At 38.3% G+C, this 20,926-nt stretch overlaps 1 protein-coding gene across 3 annotated transcripts in view; it reads left to right on the top strand.

Moving 5' to 3' along the window:
* Positions 1–20,926, top strand: part of TBC1D12 (TBC1 domain family member 12) — an 85,564-nt gene that overhangs the window by 52,798 nt on the left and 11,840 nt on the right. For all 3 annotated transcript variants that reach the window (XM_030569706.1, XM_030569707.1, XM_030569708.1), the window contains 7 exons: positions 4,260–4,375; positions 7,096–7,178; positions 13,242–13,359; positions 13,738–13,844; positions 15,965–16,045; positions 19,013–19,107; positions 20,396–20,467. In XM_030569706.1, the coding sequence (XP_030425566.1) occupies positions 4,260–4,375; positions 7,096–7,178; positions 13,242–13,359; positions 13,738–13,844; positions 15,965–16,045; positions 19,013–19,107; positions 20,396–20,467 (672 nt within the window). The remainder of the gene's footprint in view (positions 1–4,259; positions 4,376–7,095; positions 7,179–13,241; positions 13,360–13,737; positions 13,845–15,964; positions 16,046–19,012; positions 19,108–20,395; positions 20,468–20,926) is intronic.

The following is a 20,926-nucleotide window of genomic DNA, read 5'->3' as shown; positions in this document are numbered from 1 at the left end:
TGTACCTCAATATCTGTCTTGCAGTGTTTGTTACCTCATGTTATGGGGACACTGCAACTTCCATTTGACCCATCTTACTGGCCAGATTGGGGACCTTGGGACCTGTACCATCCCATAAGCTTGGTTCAGTCCTCTAGGGACTCTAAACAACCTCCCCTCCCTAATGAGAGGTCAACCAGAGCTTCCTCCTGAACCCATTGAAGATGAAGATTATGTGCCAGATCCAGCAGTTCCTCTGATATTGACAAGATTGTAGTCTTCTTCTCTAGATGAAGCAGTGGCTCTAATGTCTCCATATCCCCCAATGACAATATGAAGTTCCAGGATCTATTATGTACAAATTGTAGAGGAGTTACAGATTTCACTTGAGGAAGTTGAGGATACTCAACGTAAGCTATTGGACCTCCTTCAGTCTTCCGGTTCCAGAAGAAGAGTGCTTCTTATTAACAAAACCATCAGGGAGCCAACAAGAACAGTCTGGCATACTCCCAGCCACAGCTGCTCCCCCTATCCATAAGAGGGAAGAAGGTTTTGTCCCAGCCAAAGGGTAAAATTTTTCTTTACTCATCCTTCTTCTAATTCTTAGGTGATTCAGGCTGCCGCAGAAAGATCAAGATAGCAACACCTTATATCTACTCCAGTTGACAAAGAAGGCAAGCAAATCTATTAGGAAGTAAGTGGGTTTTTTTTTTCTCTTTTACCAGTCTTCAGTTCAAGATACCCAACTACCAAGCACTGATGGCTAAGAATGATTACCTGAACTATTCCAAATTTTCAGACTTCATAGACATGCTTCCCCATCAGGACAGAGCTCAGTTTCAGGCTCTCCTAGAAAAAAGGCAAGATGGTTGTCAGGAGCACTCTTCTGCACTTTGAAGAAACTCATCTTTTTAACCAAAAGACAGAAGTCTTTACATATCCTGAAGGACTTCAGGACCATCCTGAGCTCTGGGAATATATATATACCTATCCCAAAGAGGAAATTCAGTAGGCAGTCATACAAGCCTAGGCCACCAGAGATCTCATGAGCCACTCCATAGGAGGCAAAGGGTTCAGAAGTCTCTCTTTTCCCTGCACTTTCTGCAGCAGCAGCATCATTCCAGCCCCAGCCCCAGCCCCAACTCCTAGTTAAGTGTCATTTTGAGTGGAATACAAAAGCTGCAAACCAATAAGACCACCACCTGCCCATTCCCAAACATCTTTTGTTGTTGCACTCTAGATGTGGAAGAGAGTGCAAGATGAGGGTATGAAACATCATCCATTCTGGCTATATGATTGAGTTTTCCTCCCTGCCTCTTCCCCACCCCTTTTTAAGGGGCCATTCTCATAAGGAAATTCTCAAACAAGAAGTAGAATTCCTCTTGCATTGAGGCACAATAGAGCAGGTACCTCTTACGTACCAGGGAAAGGGGTTTTACTCAACTTCCTAGTACTGAAGAAAGGCAGCTGGAGACCCATTTTCGATCTCTGCCCTCTCAATCATTTTATTCACAAACTCAAGTTTTGCATGGTTACACTGGCGTCTATAGTCCCATCCTTAGAAGATGATGTGGTTTACAGCTCTTGATGTAGATGCATACTTTCATGTAGATATTCAAACCTTACTCAGACATTTTCTGAGATTTATGATGGGCTCCAACCCACTTTTAGTACAGAATGCTGCAATTCGGTCAAGGTATTTTGTGCCTGTGTCAGGCACAGTGTCTTCCTGTCTCAGCGACTGGCTTCTCATTGCTAAGACATGTCAAGAAGCCTATAAGTCAATTTTGTCAGTGTTTCAACATCTTCCTTCCCCAGAGAGGGGAAGGGGCGGTCAGTGTGAACTCGAGGAAAAATCTGTTCTCACTCCAATGTAGGCTTAGACTTCATCAGAGTGTTTCTAAATTCTGTCACACAGAGGTTCATCTGCTGATGGACAGGTTCCAGGCAGCGAACGACCTCCATAGACCATCTTGAAGCACAGAGGTTTTTTCTCTACTGCATCATATGGCTTTATGCAGTTACATAATGCCATTTGCCAGACTGCATTTTCATAGCCTGCAGGTGTGGCTTCAGTCAATGTACTCTTGAAATCAACACTGTAAGAATGCTATAGTAACTGTTCCTGCCATAGTTATGTAATCTTTGCTGTGATGGAAGAATCCCCACCAGGTATGCTTGGACGTTCCTTTTCTTTCCCCCTCACTGGAAAAAAATTATTACAGATGTCTCTCTTAGGTTCAGGGGCACCTCCAGGTACCAGCATGTGAGGGTGACAGTCAGGCAGCCTTTGGCGACATGCCTGCGGGAGGTCCACTGGTCCCACAGCGTCGGCAGAAATGCCGCTGAATCCACGTGACCAGCCGAAGCCCGCCTGACTGCCGTGCTTGGGGCGGCAAAAAACATAGAGCCGCCCTCGCTTAGGGGAGCTCACATGGGCAACAGCCACACAGTGCAGGGCACTTAGATATTTTGAGAGTCCAGGATGTGCATCAATATTTTGGAATTGTGGGCAGTCCTAAGGACTTGCAAGACCTTTCTCCTGTTTATGAAGGTACGGTGATCTTCAATGATGTCACAAATGATGGTCATCTTTTACCATCCCCCTTTGTGGAGAAGTGGTCAGTCTATGGAATTGATGTGTGACCTATCAGATCACCTTGCTGACAGTTTATCTTCCAGGGAACCAGAACATACCAGCAGACTACCTTAGCAGACGCTTTACTATCAACCACGGGTGAGAGTTATGCGACTCTATGATGAACAATATTTTTGCTCGAACATTATCTAAAGGTTTCAGCACCTTATAGTTTTGAGGTTGCATGGTCACTTTTTTTGTAAGACTTAAGTTGTTATACAGATAACTTTTAAAATTGTTTTCACTTTTCAGAACCTTTTAGAATAAATGTCCTGTATGAATGGAATATATAGGACAAGTCAATAACCTCTTTTATTCCTGCATATAAATACTTAGTAGTGAAAAGGTGTAAACAAAAATCTTACACATAGTGTGTGAAATTCAAGTGGAAACAATTTCTGGAACAGACTGCTGTACCTGATCAGGCAGAAACAGCTGCCTAATCAGCAGCTTTTCATTTACCATTTTGCTATTTATTTCTAAATAAAATATTTATGATGGGTAATATATTTCTGTAGGAAATAGATTCTTTTTGTTTCAGGAAATTCAGTGTAAAACATTTTTTTATGTCTGAAAGTAGACAGTGCTGAAATGTATAGAGAGAAACTTATTTTTTTAAACTTATTCATGTGAGTTTGGACAAGTTTCTTGGCTCATCTTCAGAACAGGCCTATTTTAACAGTTGGTTCCAATGTACTTAAACCTTCTGCGCTCCTCTTTTAAAAACAAACAGTCACCTTTATATAGTCCATTTTTGTTAAACTGCAGCATGTGAAAGAAACTGAATTAAAAAGGATAAGCCAGCGTTTAGTTTTTTGCATAAAGATAATGTTTTATGATAAAAATGTCATTTGGGTTTGAGCTGAATTATTTCACATAGGAAAAATCTTGAATTGTAATCTGTATATAAGAATGAGTCATGAGGTAACTTGGAAGTCAATAAAGGGTGGGTATTTGAGGTTGCAGTGGGATATCTTAAATGTCTTACATCCCTCCCTTAAATATACATTGGCTAATTAGGAAGTCACTTACTTCATTCTCGCTCATAAGGATACAAATTAAAACACATACATCCATAACAGATGGAATGATAAAAATAAGACCTTGCTTACAGTACTAATATGTGTTGTATAGTTAAGTTTGAACAACAAGAACACATCCTCCATTGGTATTCAAAAAGATGTTGGGGAAAGGTGGAAATCAGAAGCAAGAGCAGCCATTAAGGAGAAAAAGGAAAATTTTGAAAAATAAAAACGAGGAAGGGGAACTAAGACTCCTCTTAATTAGTACTTTTTGTAATTCTACATATTACTGCTCCAATAGAATTTTTATACGCAATTAACATTGTAAAGCACATTTACACTGGTTTTTATAGTTTGTCAATTGCACACAAATACGAATTTATATTTAGAATGTAATCATTGCTCCGTTGTAACCAGATGCATTGATTTGTGAAATGTAACCTTCTCATTAGTTTTCACTCTCTGATGGACATGAAATAGCAGCATCTCCTGGTTGATGTAAATCATTTAAAGCTGGAATGTTAGTTCCTCATTGATTCATTTTGTAAACATGTCCCGTATTTATAAGGAAGCTTGAAGCGTTGGGGGTTTTAATGCTTTCTTTTAATTACATTACTTAGGAATATGAAGCACGAACAGGAAGAACATGTAAACCTCCACCCCAGGCAACAAGACGTAAAAATTTTGAATTTGAACCACTTTCAACTACTGCTCTTATTTTGGAGGATCGACCGTCGTAAGTATAGTAATGAATTCTGCCATGAAGTAGATAATAACATAGTGTACATACATGTGCACCTGCCTCCCGACCTAGCAAAGGTTAAATAACTTTGGTGTCCTGTTTACAATTTTCTTTCTTAAAGTACTATACTGGTCAAACTGGAACAATTTCCTTATAAATTACTCAATCTGAGACCTTAACTAAATAATATGGTGAAATACTGACCTCATTAGAGTCAATGAGAGTTTTGCTCCATTGACTTCAATGGAGCTAGAATTTTGCCCTATATATTCATCCTGTAGTGCTGTCACGTAGTTGTCTATGACACTGATTCTTGGAATCTGCAGAATGAAGAGTTCTATTATAAGAGATTCTCTTAAGGACCTCTCCTAAAACCTCATTTCTCTACTGTTTGGTTCCTAAAATATTTAATTTGCTAGACCACCAAAAAGGTGTCAGCACCAATGGTTATCTGAGCATAATCTGAGACCGGTCACCATGGGAGCCTAATTTTAGGTATAAAAAATGTAATTCTGGCATATGGTGAAAAGATGCTGTTGCCAGGAAATACAAGATAATTGCTCACCACCTAAATATGTTGGGTTCTGACTATGGCAATGTGAGCTTGCTCCTATGTACTTTCTAGCCTGCAAGCGCCCTGGAACTTGCTTCTGGAAAACACCTCATGCAATTTATTTTCTTTTCCACCACCTTTACAGACTAAGAGAATTTCTATAAGATATCCCTCCTTCACTGTTTCAATATATTAAACTCTTATACAGTTGCATAAAGTATAAAAGTTGGTGATGCAGTGTATAAAAGCAATACTAATGTTTCATGTAAGTGCATTCTATCCCCACTCAACAGTCTTTACTTGTTAATATATACCCGCATATCAATGCTTACATGAGTTGATTGTATTTTTGGAGCACATATAAGTTTAATTTTTATATCCATGATAGCAAATCCTATTAAAAAGTCACATTAAAAGTTATATTTATTCTGTTGATAAAGGGTAGCCAAAATGAAATTGAGGTTGAGCTATTAGCAGTTTGGTTACTGAATTCCCCACCCCATCCTCCACTCAGAGCTTTGAAGTCTGAGTTTTTAATTATCACTGACAATAAAAGAATCGAGAGGTAATCAAACCTGCTGCTTCTAGCCCAGCAAAAGGAGACTGTTGCTTTCCGGAAGCAGATACCATGTTAACCTTTATATATCTAATGTCTTACCTAATACATTTACTCTTGCTCAGCATTTATCTTAAGGCTGTCTTCAGACTATAATATTGTTTTTCTTTCATTTGGGTGTGCTAAAATATGATGAACCCTCTGTCTCCCTCTATGGAGGCTGAGATCATTCCTAAATATTTTCAAAAGACTAGGAAACCAGAGGTTGTTTCTAAACTACTGTGCTGTTACCATGTGACACCACATTATACAAGCCGCTGAATACAATGAGAAGTAGACATTTGAGAAGATAATAGTTAAGGGAGCAATATATAGTCTTTTTTTGTTCTGAATTCTTTGAATTGCAGGAATTTTTTTATGAGTTTTAAATAATCATCAAGACTCCGTTAATCCATCACTTGGCTGATTTAACTTTCATTATCAGTGAAAAAAATTCTAATATGCATTTATGCAGTTTCATATTCAATCTCTTTGGGAAATTTTTACCACCATTTTATTAGAATATTTTAGTTTTCCCAGGGATATGCAAGCTCAATCAGTGGTGTGGGACAGTAAACTTCTGGTATTTTCTCTCAATGTGTGAATAAAAATCCTCAGGGTTCATACATCGTAATGAAACTGAACCTTGGAACAGGAAACGTAGAATGAATGTTTTAACCTCATACAAGGCTTCTTGTATGACTGTAAAAGTTCCATGAGAACTGTGAGATTTCACTAAGTTAAAATAACTTTGTTCTAGTTGGGCAAAAGTTTTTTTTTTTTTTTTTCTAGTAAAAGAATCTCTGACTTTCAAGCATGCCTCAGTGAAATTAGTTCTGCAGCTTCATGAAGGCCATTCTAGCAGATGTTTTCATAGCCTGCCAGAATGCATCTTTTTCACACTATGCTCTAACAGGTATTGCTTGTATATGTGGTGATAAAAACAGCTTATTGGCAAAACCTAAAATATGCTGACTTATGAAGAGCCTATACTTCACAGTGAAGTACCAAGTTTTACAGTAATATATATTATGTCTTAATGGAAGTTCTGGATTATTGCATTGTAGTGAAAATCTTGTTCTTAGGGTATATTTTTGTGTACATCACTCAAAATACCATTGCTCGTGGTAGTGTTTGGCAAACTTATTACCAATTTTAGCAGAGAGCAGTGATTGAATGACATAGAGCTTCTCTACCTTGGAGGTTGTTCTTCAGCGGCTGGGTTTAGAGGAAGGTTAGCTTTATGATTATGGAATTGGACTGGTGCTTGGGAGATCTGGATTCTGTTCCTGGCTCTGCCACATTCTGTTTCATCTTAAGCAAGTCACTTAGTCTCTTTACTAACAGTGAGGAGCATGATAAGAGCCAATATATGCAAAAATACTTGTCTGGTAGATTTGTATACAAATGTTTCACCATAATGAACTTCATTTTCTATTACTGATATTCAGACACGTAATATAATCACTAAATTCACCTTAAAAAGGAGAGAGAAACCAGTCAGTCTGTCTTGAAATGGTCCAGAATGTCATCCATATATTGAATTCAGAAATGACTTGTTTTCAGAAATCTTCCTGCCAAATCCATAGAGGAGGCTTTACGTCACAGACAAGAATATGATGAAATGGTGGCAGAGGCAAAAAAACGAGGTATGTTAGAACTGTATTACCATGGTTATAGTTAGCTATCTTCTATAGCAAAAATGAGAGAATAAGGACATTTTTAGCTTTTAGGCCAGTATTTACATTAAAGACTACATTTCTGGGCTAATACTATACATGTTGTGCTTCAAAACTCACAGGCACGCTCGCAGTTTAAATCTGACCACCAGTCTCAACTTGTAGCCTTTTTAATTTCATCACTGTTGTGAATAAATGGATTCTCACATTGAATATAGTCTCCAATACTTAAGTGGAAACTTGATTTAACTTTTTTGTGCAGTATGATAAGCTGGAAACTTACTAGGTGCTTAAATCTTTCCAGCTACCCTGGTGCTACCATCACAATTGCTATTACTTAGGGCCAGATCTTCAAAAGGGCACATGAACCCCTGTGGATGCCAAGGAACTTCAAAGATCACGTGCATGCAAACCCCAGCTTATCCATGTGCATATCAAAGAGTTCACTTTTGCATCCCCCCCTTTTATTTTTGATGTTACTGTTAACAATGGATCATCTAAAAAAAACTTTATTATTCTAAATATGTAAACCACAAGATAGCATCTAAAAGCCTTTGAGCTGCTTTTAAATTAGTCATATAGGTAGGTATGGGAATTGTCACGATCAGGCCCGTCGACAGCAATTCCGGGCCCCAGGACAAAACAGTCAGTGGGCCTTCTAGAAGGTGATGACTGAGGTTTACAACACTACTTTTTATCCTATTGATAACACATTAGAACCCACTAAATGTAAGTTTTGGCATTGCTTGATATGGTTAACTTTTTTTTCCAGTTACAGCACCAATATTAAACAAATTGTGAGTCCAAATATAAGATGTGGAATTTATTTTGAATTGTGTATTTAAATTAAATACATTATGGAATGAAATTGGAGGGCAACAAAAATGATTAGGGGGCTGGGGCACATGATTTATGAGGAGATGCTAAGGAAACTGGGCTTATTTAATCTGCAGAAGAGAAGAATGAGGGGAGATTTGGTAGCAGCCTTCAGCTACCTGAAATTCAATTCTTTATGGGATATGATGGATCACATACAGTACATATACTATGAAAGAGGAAGTTGTCATAAAACATACAACACAAATATTGGACTTCATATGATTTTTGAGAGGAAAAGTCATTTGTATGCATGTGCTGAATGTGGGGCTTTGTATCTTTGGACAGAGACCAGTTTTATTGATCATGATACACTGAACTGCCTGAAAACGTCATAGCCAAAGATGCCATCCTGAATATTGTTAGATATTATTTTTAAGATACAAATATGTGAAGTGGCAATGGCATTCACTGAAGTGTGTGCATGCGTGTGGTGCTGCGCCTGCGATTGCTGGTGCCCAGCAAGCTGCTGCTGGGCGTGCTCTTCTGGCATGGCCAGGGTTTCCACATGCCCATCTGGCTGCCTTCGCTGCTGCCAGTACCACGCTGCGTGCATCTAGGAGCTCTGTGGCCCGTCTGGGCAATTGCCCCCTTTGCCCCGCCAACCCCCGGTCGGCAGGCCTGGTCACAATAAACCAAAATTATTACTACATATAACTTCTGTTGCAGTAGCACTGAAAACTCTCAGTAAGAATTATGTGGAACTTCCTGTCCCAGGGCTTCCCAGAGGGGAGGGCAAGTGGGGCAATTTGCCCTGGGCCCTACAGCCCCCCCCCAGACTTTTTGGGTCCCCTGGAGCAGGGTCCTTCATTCGCTCCAGGGGCCCTGGAAAACTCTCGCGGGGCCCGGGCCCCTGGAGCTTCTTCCACTCCGGATCTTTGGTGGATAATTCGGTGGCGGGGGGTCCGTGACACTTCAACTGAATATGCCAGATTATCAATGGCTTTAACACAGCTGAATCCAGATCAGTTTTCAACAGAATACTATTTCCTTCAGTGCTACAATACACCTCAGTGCAAGGCCAAACTTCAGTATTTTGCCCCTTAGCCATTTCAGTGCTAAACTTTTTCTCTTTTAAAAAAAAAAATCCACTATTCTCTTCTCCTTGTATCATAGGAAAATAATTTTGATCTTTGTACAATCAAGAATAATTGAATTGAAAAAAAGGTTTAAGCAAAACCAAAATCATCTTCCTGGCAGACATTCAGCATGTTAAACTGAATCCCAATAGGTGAAAGTTTCAGAAAACTGAATAACTGAAAATGAGTTTAGAATGCAGATGTTCGCATTTTAAACTTCACTATTGCTAATGCTCTAGCTATAATTTACTGTAGTTACACTGGGATTGATGGAATCTTCCAGTGTGTAAGAAATACTGTAAAGTCAGATGTTCAGGACGAGGGTTACCAGAGAGCAACTGTGAAAAAAACAGGACAGAGTGGGGGTAATAGGCACCTATATAAGAAAAAGTCCAAAAATGGGACTGTCCCTTTTTGAAAACAGGACATCTGGTCACCCTACTCAGGACATACAGCTACAATAGAGGTAAAAAAACACGCTATTGGTAGAACATGGTTTAGAACTCACTTTACTAGACATTTTGTATTCAGCCATGCTAAAGGAGTGCTTCTAGTTATATTAATTGTGGTCAGATTTCTGTTGGTCCAAACCACTGGCTCTATTTAATTAACTTGGAAATTTGGTAATAACCTATAATCTTTGAGTAGATGACATTTAAACCCTGTGGGGTTTCTCTGAAGATTATTTACAATTCTGATAAGCTTAACATCTTCTAAAACAGATAATTTCTTAGCTTGTCAGAGATTTTGCTGTAAGAAGAGAGCTTTTGGGGTGTGTGTGTGTGTGTTCGTGTTCGTTCAGCAGGCCATTTTCAGGAGTTTTCGTCTGAGATTATTTTAATGCAAACACTTCATCAAATTATACAGTGTGCAGTAATCTAAAAATAGATTGCCACTCAAATGACTTGAAGAGAAATCCCATACCTCTAAAGTTCTTAAATTTTGAAAGCCAGCGGTAGATGTTGGGCACTATTCTTTCAGAAGTATTTATGGTGCCAGTGGACTAACAGTCAGTTGCTTTCTGAATACAGTTGGACAGAGTTCTCTTGGGATTGTGAATTGCTGATTGGCAATGTGCATGATGGCTGAATAGGCAGTAGCAGTGTTTCTACCTCTGCTCCTTAATCATATCCTGTAAAGAGAGACTACCTTTAAACAAACAAACCTAAAACAAAAGCAGAATCCATTTTCTTTTTAAAATATGCTAACTTGTACCAAGGAACCTCTTCCACAGTCAAGAATGAAAGCAAAATGTTATTGTGTTAAAGAGCAGCCATTTGATTTGTTTATATGGAATCACATAATACACATGCTGGAAGGGAGTGTCTGCTTTGAAAAGTGACTAAAAATAGTACCTTTTTACTGGACAGATCTGTCCTTGTGCATATTGAGGCACATCTACTAACTTCAGTGACAAAAATGAGCTATTACTGTGCTCTTCCTCTCATTAGCTCAGCAGAGCCAAAATAATCTCATCAAAAGAAGCAGCAAAGATGCATGCATCTGAGCAAGTGGGTATTCACCCACGAAAGCTCATGCTCCAAAACGTCTGTTAGTCTATAAGGTGCCACAGGATTCTTTGCTGCTTTTACAGATCCAGACTAACACGGCTACCCCTCTGATACTCATCAACAGAGTTGTTTTCTAGGTTCCAGTGGAGAATAATGAAACAAATACAGTTATTTACAAAATTAAAGATTGTGGGATGCACACGCAGTTGAGGGAATATTTTTTTTCCCTCCAGAACTTTTGGACTAGGCTGGTACATGGTGGAATGTTTTACTTCTACCTCTTCTAAGCTGCCATCATTTGCTCCAGATTCTCAGCTTTCTGTTTTTGTCTGTTCCTCTTTTAAAAGAGACAAGCATGAGTGATATGATAGCAGGAACAACAACGCATGCCGCAACAGGGGTATGTAGAGAAAGATAAAGAAGTTGTATTGGAAAGATAAGAGAGAATGACTTGACAAAAAAAAAAAAGCCAAAGAAGCATCATAAAAGCAGAAGATGGAAGATTTTTAATTAATGAAAGTAGAAAAAAAAGGCACAATAGTGAGAATATTTTAATGAAGTACTCAACCAGCCAGGGCCAACAATTCCAATTGATGGATGTGAAGAACATGAAGAATTAAATAGCTCAATGCTAGAAATGTCAGAAGCAGAAAGAGAGGAAGCAATTAAGCAGCTAAAAATGGCAAAGTGCCAGGTCAAGATAAGATCACTCCTGAAATATGTAAAGGGGAGCAGGTAGTAGTTCATGGAAAAACATAAACTTTGTGATATAGTTTAAGGGAGAGAATTCTGCCCAGAGGAGGAAAGAAATGTGTGATCTGTAAATTTAAAAAAACACAAACCAACCCCCCCCCCCCCGAGCAACATCTGGCAAGGAATAATGCTACTTTACATATCGGAAAAGTGTTCTGTAGTGTACTATTGGCGGGGGAGGGAGAGAGGAGGAAACTGGTCATAAATGAAAAACTGCATCCTGAGCAAGTAGGCTTTAGACCAGAAAGACTGTGTACAGACCACATCTTCACCTTGAGATGATTGATTGAGGGAGGCCTTGCTTACAGAAAAAGATTAATTTGAACTTTATAGATTTCACCAAAATTTTGGACTGCACTTATAGAGAGTTGCTATGGAAGGTCTTGTGACAATATGGGCTTCTTAAAAAGATCGTGACATGGGCCAGGATGCTGTCTGAAGATTCAAAATGCTGTGTAAGGACACACTAGAGAGATTGTCTGTCTGATTTGATATCATCACTGGAGCACAACAGGTGCATTTTATCACTTTTCCTCTTCTGCATTGTGATAGATTACGTGATGTGAAAAGCATCATGAAAGGAAGAAGCAATTATATGAAGTAGAGGAAAACTTCAGGATCTCACCTTTGCAGATGACATGTTCTGTTGGAGACGTGGTGATGATGCTATGAAAAAGACCCCAGTACCAATGACAAATGTGAGGCCACCGAAATAGAATTAAGAATTATCTGGAAGAAAATGAAAGCCGTGATTGTTGAAGAAGGCATTAGCAGTGATGGTGCAGATGTGATAGTGAAGTATACAGCATGGCTAATAAATTTGTATATCTTGTAAGCACAGTGGAGCCTTTTTCGATGCTAGCAGCTATCTGGAAAAACAACGAGATTCACCCAAGAATCAAGATCAAGTTCTGTGGTGCCATTGTGACACTCACATTATCTGCTTCTGAAACTTAGCAAATGCTAGAAACCTACAACAGGGAACTTAATCCATTCTATCAGAAATGCGTCTGAAGAATACTTGGTGTCTGCTGCTGGGATAAAGTAACCAGCACTGATGTATGGCACAAAGGACTGGCCAGCAGACTGAAGAGACAATGATTTGAGAGAGAAGGCTGTAGTAGTTTTAGACATGTTATACAGATATCAAAAAATTGTATTCCTAGACACAACCTGGGTTGGATACCACCTGGGGGAAGACGGAAAAGAGGAAGGCAATAGATGACATGCAAGAGAACCATTGAGAGAGATGATGCTGTCATGGAAACAGACTATAATGGAGGAAGAAACATGGCATTAGATGGTGGAAAGACTGGATTGCTGTGCGTCACAAGAGCCTCTAAACCCTCACCCCGCTTCCAAATTTAGCCCTTTTGGGGGTGAAGTATGAAAAGGGTTGAAGCCATCTTGACTCTCAGGCCCCAAGATTGATTTGCATGGTTGGTTTTGGAGAAAACCATTTATGATAAACTGAGTACATTTGACATGGAAATCATTTAGCTACAGTAAATGTGAAACACTGCATTGTTATTTTTATAGTCACTTTTCAAAGCAGGACTCCATTTGAAGCCAACAATGAGGCATGTAAGAAGACCTATGTATTTGTACATGACTTATTTTCTAGGGAAATGAGTTTATTTAAAGAACTAATTTGATAATCCCTGCTTTCAATCTCTAAAGCAGTTCATATGCAAGTATATTTTTCATATGTCTAACTCTTAGTCTCTGGAAAAGGTCAAAACTATCAGAATATTTAACTATCCAGCTCAGTGCTCCTATAGTATCATGCATTAAAACCATTGTCTATTTAACAGAAATTAAAGAAGCACATAAAAGGAAAAGAATAATGAAAGAACGATTCAAGCAAGAGGAGAATATTGCTAATGCTATGGTGATTTGGATCAATGAAATATTACCTAACTGGGAAGGCATGTGAGTAAACACGTTTTTCCTAGTGTAAGTCTAATACAAATGTGGTTTATTTTCCCCCTTCTTAGAACACAGAGGAACCACCCACTTCATGTTCTTCCACCATACTCCTGACCATATGCTGGACTGATCCTACTAGTCAAAGAAGGTTTATATCCCATCATTAGTGCTTCAGATATGATGAGGAATTATTATAGCAACGTGGGATGTTCCTTACAGTGGGCTGCTGGCATTGTGGTCTTAACCCTTTTCAGTCCAAGAGCATAAGCAGAGAGCTTTGAATTTTGACATGAGTAGTAGCTTGTCATGTTACTGCTAAACTTCTCAGTGAGGCCAGGAACAGGAATTACTAAATTTTCCTTTCTTTCTTTTTTCCCATAGGCGTACTACCAGAAGAGTTCGAGAATTGTGGTGGCAGGGGTTACCCCCAAGTGTTCGTGGGAAGGTCTGGAGTCTAGCTATAGGAAATGAATTAAATATTACTCATGGTGCGGGTCATGTATATGTACCCTTTTATGCAAAATTCTCTATTTTATTTATTCAAACTAGTACTGATCTCTCTCCCCCCTCCTCTTTCTTTCCTCTGCTGTCTCTGATAAGGGGGAATGATCCCTTTTACAGATCAGGCAAATCAGAAATATTGCACTTCGCCACTGAATGGTTGTCAGCTTATTTGAGGCTTTTTCTTTTAAAAAGTTATGAATAGTGAGTTTTTAATACAGTTTTTAAAATGAAGAAAAAAGTCAGGTTTGAAGAAAACCACTGACACCTTTTAGGATGTGATCACTTATTATAGAAATAATATTTCACAGCCTTATAAGCACAGTCCTTTGTGAGCTATGAGGACTTTGTTTCCATTCTAAACACCTCTTTTCATTGCTATGTAACTAATACATAAAAATTGCACAATTTTTTTTATTCTGGAGCACACCTTTTGAGTATAAAGACACATTTCCCCCCAAAGATACATAAAGGAAAGATATCAGAGGGGTAGCCGTGTTAGTCTGGATCTGTAAAAGCAGCAAAGAATCCTGTGGCATCTTATAGACTAACAGACGTTTTGGAGCATGAGCTTTCGTGGGTGAATACCCACTTTGTCAGATGACATGCATCTGACGAAATGGGTATTCACCCACGAAAGCTCATGCTCCAAAATGTCTGTTAGTCTATAAGGTGCCACAGGATTCTTTGCTGCTTTTAAAGGAAAGATATTTTTTTTCACTTATGGATTAGAGTAATTAAAAATCTAAGTTGAGAACTGAATTTAGGTATTTGATTTTTTTTTTTTTTTTTTTTTTTTGCGGGGGCAGGGGGAATGCTTGAGTAATATATATACTTGAGTGTGATTATAATATGCTTTAATGATCTCCAGCTCATTTAGAAAAGAATAAAAAGACTGAGTTACGTGTTTGGAACTTGTTGCTAACTTCAGTCACACAATTTTTATACATTTTTGTGCATTGACAAGTTTTAAATATTGACCTGCTTCAAAACTATTTCAGTGCATCAGGCATTTAACCCAAGCTATCAGAGTGTTTGCAAGAGCATAATAACCAACTAAGTGCTATTCTATTCCTTATATATTGTACATACTATTAACGAGTACTCTGCCTGTAGTGTTTTTTTAAAATAAAATGCTCTCATGGATCAAGTGCCATGAACTGTTGGTGAATAGCAAATAAACTCTTTTTATATAGCTAAAAGACAGATAGAAGAACTCTTCTAAATTCTGTTGAAACCACTACATAGAGGAAAAGCTCTGGTATACCATGCCAAAGCCAATGCTTAGGAAAGAGGAGTGATGGCTCAATGTTTTTTTGTTCTTTAAATTGCAAATAAAAAATAAATCTCCCAATTCCAAACACTGTAAAAAAAGCAGTTTGGGTAGGTCAAGACATGTCTGCAGGGGTAAAAAGCAATGTACAGCCAAACCTTGATTGGTTGCACCTTCACAAGTTCTTTATAATAAATATCAATTTTTAATGGAAACTTCAAAGTAAATTTACTAACTTTTCATTCTAAAAATCATAAGCAATAGTAATTCTTGAGCCTTATACAAGACATGGATCAGAGAACAACTGATCACCATCCTCGTTATAACAGCCTTTAACATATTTGAAGACTTATTGACCCCCTCCCCCAGTCGTCTTTTCTCAAGAGTAAACATGCTCAGTTTTTAAACCTTTCCTCAGAGATCAGGTTTGCTAAACCTTTTTATCATTTTTGTTGCTGTCCTCTGGACTCTCTCCAGTTTATCCACATCTTTCCCGAACTGGACACAGTACTTGCCTGCTTTTACAAGTGGGTTTGTTTCAATAAATGTGTAATGAAAACAAGGATTTGTTTCTACACCCTCTTCTGTGATTTGAATGTTCATCATGGAACAAAGCATAATATAGTAGATATTTCTGGAACTCTGTAGGTGTAAAAGTATAATGCAGTGAAATTTTAGTAACCTCATCTAATGCATTTTCTCATTTTAAGATCCTAGACCATAGATTTGGGGGGAGGGGGAGGGCAGTTGAGACCTGAGCTAAAGAGCTCTATTTTGAATATATTTCATTATGGTTGTGTGTGTTGGCTATGGTTTTGCTCTGTTGTTTTGCAGAACTCTATGAAATCTTCTTATCCAGAGCCAAGGAACGATGGAAAAGCTTCAGTGAGACAAATTCAGAGAATGATCTAGAAGGTGTGTTCTTACAATGATAATACAAAAGATGATTTGCAGGGCTTTTTGTATGGTTTGACATACAGATGGGCATACGTCTGAAAGCTCAGAGGCTCAATTCAGATGAGAATTAAGACCTTCAGTGCGTTGAGGTCCAGTTTGTCCTTGATGCTTTTTTCTTGTAGCAAGTCACAGAGTGGATACGCTCTAGCGCTCCCCATGCTAAGAGAGGTGCCTGCAAAAAGACATATTGTTGGCGGGAGCAGTTTCTTAATGTCAAAATTAATTTTTAAGTGAATGTTTTTCCTTTGAGTCTTTGAAAATCCAGGATCAGTAACATCATGTCTTTCCAGAAGTCTAACAGATCAAGCACAAAAAGAGCCAGAAGATCCTAAATTCTAGTATAATCTCTGCCATTCCTAGCCATGCTTGTGTGATTCTCATTATCTTAGTATCTAAATGCCTCACAAACATAAATGAACAGCCGTGAGACAGGAAAGTATTGGCAACCATTTTACAGATGGGGAAACAAAGATGAGAAGATTGTGATTTGCCTGAGGTCTTTGTCCCAGTCTGGTTCCTAACTGCAAGACCCTCTTGCCCCTCTCATATCTATGAAATGGGGATATTAACATTTGTTTATATACATGCATCTGTGGATTTTAAATCCCTCTGCATTTTTCAGTTTTGTCCCCAATTTCTTCAGTTGCATATTGTGGGGATGGCTTACTTTTATTGTTGAAAAATCTTTGTCATAAGTATTAATTTATTGTGCCGCTACTACTGAGATTTTTCCTCTAAAATGTCATTTCATTTAATTATTTTTTTGTTTTGTTGTTGTACTTTTAAGTAGGGGTACTATTTTTGTAGAGGTTAATAAAATGTTTACTGCCATAACAATCACTTTGCTATATTTTTGAGCTGCTATGTTTTGAAAAAATAATCATGTGAAAGTGAAAAATATTTTTGTCCACATTTCTGCTTACACCATCCAAAGTTTCTTTGCCAGTAAATTACTCAGGCTTTCCTCAGTCCACATCTGTGACTAATCTGAGACAAACTGTTTTTAAAAATCTTTGTATATATGAGCATGACACTAAGCTTAATTATCTTTGGCATACATGTTTAAGTGACTTTAATATCCTTTTTACTTTTGCACTGTATTACCACCACCAGTTTGATTTTAATTTTAATTATTATTATTATTGTAGTATCACCTTTCAAGTAGAATGATTTGCTTATTTTGACACCCTTAAAAAGGAAAAATGGGGCTCTAGCTCTGGTTTAACGTATTCATATTGCATTTATGTTACTTTTCTTATAAATTTCCAAAGGAAGTACAAACCAAATGGACTTGAAGTATGTTTGTTTATTTTTTTTCCCCTATGTTTTCAAGAGCAGGAAGATGTTAGTTGATGATTATGTAGAGAAGTCCAGAAAATACCAGAGATTTTACTTTATGTATTTAGATTGGCCTTTAATTCTTTTAGCAAAATATTCTTCTTTTTTCACATCTTTCCAAAAGCTTTTCTAATCCCATGTGTTTTCAAGTTTTCTCTATTTTTCTCCTCAGATAACTTTCTAGCTTTTAAATGTTGACAGATACAGCTACTGCCTACTGGCTGTTATAGTATTTATTTTACTGACGAGCATTTATTAATGGAAATGAAAGTGTTTATTACTCTGAATTTTATACACATTTAATAAGAGAAAATGAGATTTCATGACATGACTTTTTTGTAGTCAAGTAAGATTAAAAAAAACAAAACTGGTAAGAGCCAACTTGGAGTTAGTTACAGAAATTAATATTTTCCATTCTACTTGATTGATTTTAAAACAGGAGTTTTCACAGCAGGGCAGTTCCCGAAACCTGTCTTTAAGCAGTTTGCTGTGTGGTATCTTGATGCTAAATCGGTTCTTAGTGGTTGCTGCTAACCAATTGAAAATTAGTTGGCAATTCTTGAATTACTAGAGTGACAATTCTGGATTAGTAAACTGGCTGTTAACTCTGATTCTCCTTCATGACATTGCTTCCAGAGCCTCACTATAGGAGTTGTATGACTCTAGCCATATGACCCTAGAACTGATTTTGAACAGAAGTTGGCAGTTAAGAGGCATAATTAAACATGGAGGTTGCAATTGGGTGGTAGGGAGGTCCAGGGGCAGCAGGAGGGGATCAAGGCAGCAAGAACTTATTGTAATGAATCTTATTTTCTTTTATCTTCTGTTGACCTGCTCAATTAAAAAAAAATCAGGAATGTTCCAGGTATCAGTGGGCAGAAACCTACTGGGTGTTTTTGGAGAGAAATTGGAGAAACAAGAAAAGCCTGATTATTTCCCCCCACGCCCCCCATCTGATACTTGTGTAGTTTCTGGACACAGAGGTGAGGCTGTGATCTGAGAGACCAGTGGCAAAGAGCTTTCTCTACCTGCAGCACCAGTTGGCCTGATTTTAATGGAACTGATAGTATTAAGATCTTGTATGCTATGAATAAGCATTTCCATCCCTCTACAGTTAGGGTGCACTCTACAATGTCTGTAGCATGCCTTAGAGGGGTTCCTGTCTTGTAGGTGAGGGAAAGTTAGCGTGTGCAAGGAGGCATGCTCAGCCTCCAACAGACATTGCAGGCTAAAATAGTCTAGGTTTGCATGCACAGGGTGCACATTCACTTTCAGCGAGATCCATGTGGACAAAGGCATCTAAAAGAACTCCAATTGTTGTAAGCTAAGTAGCCGCTCCTTCGAAAAAGTTCTCTGAATATGTACCTAGGTATGCAGCTCTTACAGTATGGCTTTGTGGAGGAAGTACATTTAGAGAGAGAACAAGAATTAATTCTTTCTTTCTTCTGTTTTAGACACTGACAATTTCCTGAAATTCTTTCTGTATATGCACGTGTGACTTCATATTGACTCATAAAGACGTGTCTATAGAAGTAGCTGTGTATTTTATCCATTTTTGTAAATGACTTTTTTTTTGTTTACTTGCAGATGCAGGTGTGTCTGTTGCTGACCGTGAGGCCAGCCTGGAACTAATTAAGCTGGATATATCACGCACATTTCCGTCCTTCTATATTTTTCAGAAGGTGAGAGATTTTAAAATCTATTTCATGAAGAGGCCATAGCTTTGTGAATTCACATTTGTACTGTGTCAAGAGTTGAAGAGCTTGTGGTGTCACTTGAATGAAGTGTATTTTCACTATGTGTGTCCATTCAAAATAACTGCAAAGTTGAGATGAGATTTTATAGCCATTGAACGCAGGACCCCATATATGTGTGTGTTGTGTTGTTTTGTTTTTAAATGTGGCAGTGATGGTATTCTTGACAGTAACACTATATTAAGAATTGCTTTTTATAATTGTAGATCCTGAAGCAAAATTAGTGTGTATGGTGAAGTTGGGGATTCAGTGGTAACAAATAGCATAGTAATTTAGGGTCTCGCCTTTGAGTCTTAAAATAATAATTGATTTAATTGGTTTAGTTACCTTGGTTGAGGAAAGCTTTACAGAAGTACTCATAGACTTAAGGTCAGAAGGGACCCTTATGATCATCTAGTCTGACCTCCCGCACAATGCAGGCCACAAAATCTCACACACCCACTCCTGTAACAAACCCCTAGCCTATGTCTGAGTTATTGAAGTCCTCAAATTGTGGTTTAAAGACCTCCAAGATGCAGAGAATCCTCCATCAAGTGACCTGTGCCCCATGCTGCAGAGGAAGGCGAAAAACCTCCAGGGAATCTGCCAACCTGCCCTGGAGGAAAATTCCTTCCCGACCCCAAATATGGCGATCAGTTAAACCCTGAGCATGTGGGCCAGACTCACCAGCTAGCACCCAGGAAAGAATTCTCTGTAGTAACTCAGATCCCGCTCCATCTAACATCCCATCACAGACCACTGGGCATATTTACCTGCTAATAATCAAAGACAAATTAATTGCCAAAATTAGGCTATCCTATCATACCATCCCTCCATAAACTTATCAAGCTTAGTCTTGAAACCAAATTTGTCTTTTCCCCCACTACTCCCCTTGGAAGGCTGTTCCAGAACTTCACTCCTCTAATGGTTAGAAACCTTCATCTAATTTCAAGTCTAAACTTCCTAGTCTCCAGTTTATGTCCATTTGTTCTTGTGTCCACATTGGTACTAAGCTTAAATAATTCCTCTTCCCCCCCCCCCCCCCCAATATTTATCCCTCTGATATATTTATAAAGAACAATCATATCTCCCCTCAGCCTTCTTTTGGTTAAGGTAAACAAGCCAAGCTCTTTGAGTCTCCTTTCATAAGATAGGATAATCTGAGGAATGGAAAACCTAGTAGCCCTTCTCTGTACCTTTTTCAGTATGAATTCACATTTTTTTTTCTCTCCCCAAGGGAGGTCCATATCATGATCTCTTGCATAGTGTCTTAGGAGCATATACGTGTTACAGACCTGATGTGGGATATGTAAGTATTTGCTCTATGCACTGATATATTTTTCATAGTGCAGATATTTAAGTTACAGTATATCAAAGCTTCTAATTCTCTGAACTTTTATTGTGCTGTGCTACCAGCAGTTTTAAAAGTAGTTCCCATCTTAAATGAGCATATGATGCATATCTCTCTGAAAACCTACTTGATGTTATGGTCCCTATTACAGGTAGGGAAGTTCTGTAAAGAAAGTAGATTGTTGCTGTTACAATGCTCTTTTTTTAAAAGTTCCCAAACACTGTTGTCATCTAGATGAGATGGAGGTGAAACATGTCAGTAGGTAGAAATAGTGGGAGAAATAGATAGGCACTTTGACTTCTCTGCTCCTAGATTCCCAGGCAGCAGAGGAGGTGTAAAAATTTAAATGTAACTAACTATATATGCACTTAGGGAGTGTGAGCTTGGGGTATGAGAACAAATGGCATTAGCTAATGG

This window comes from Gopherus evgoodei, chromosome 7 (assembly GCF_007399415.2).
Source record: "Gopherus evgoodei ecotype Sinaloan lineage chromosome 7, rGopEvg1_v1.p, whole genome shotgun sequence".
NCBI classification, from domain to species: domain Eukaryota; kingdom Metazoa; phylum Chordata; order Testudines; family Testudinidae; genus Gopherus; species Gopherus evgoodei.
The sequence above is the reverse complement of the archived record's forward strand: the minus strand, read 5'-3'. Positions and strand labels throughout refer to the sequence as shown.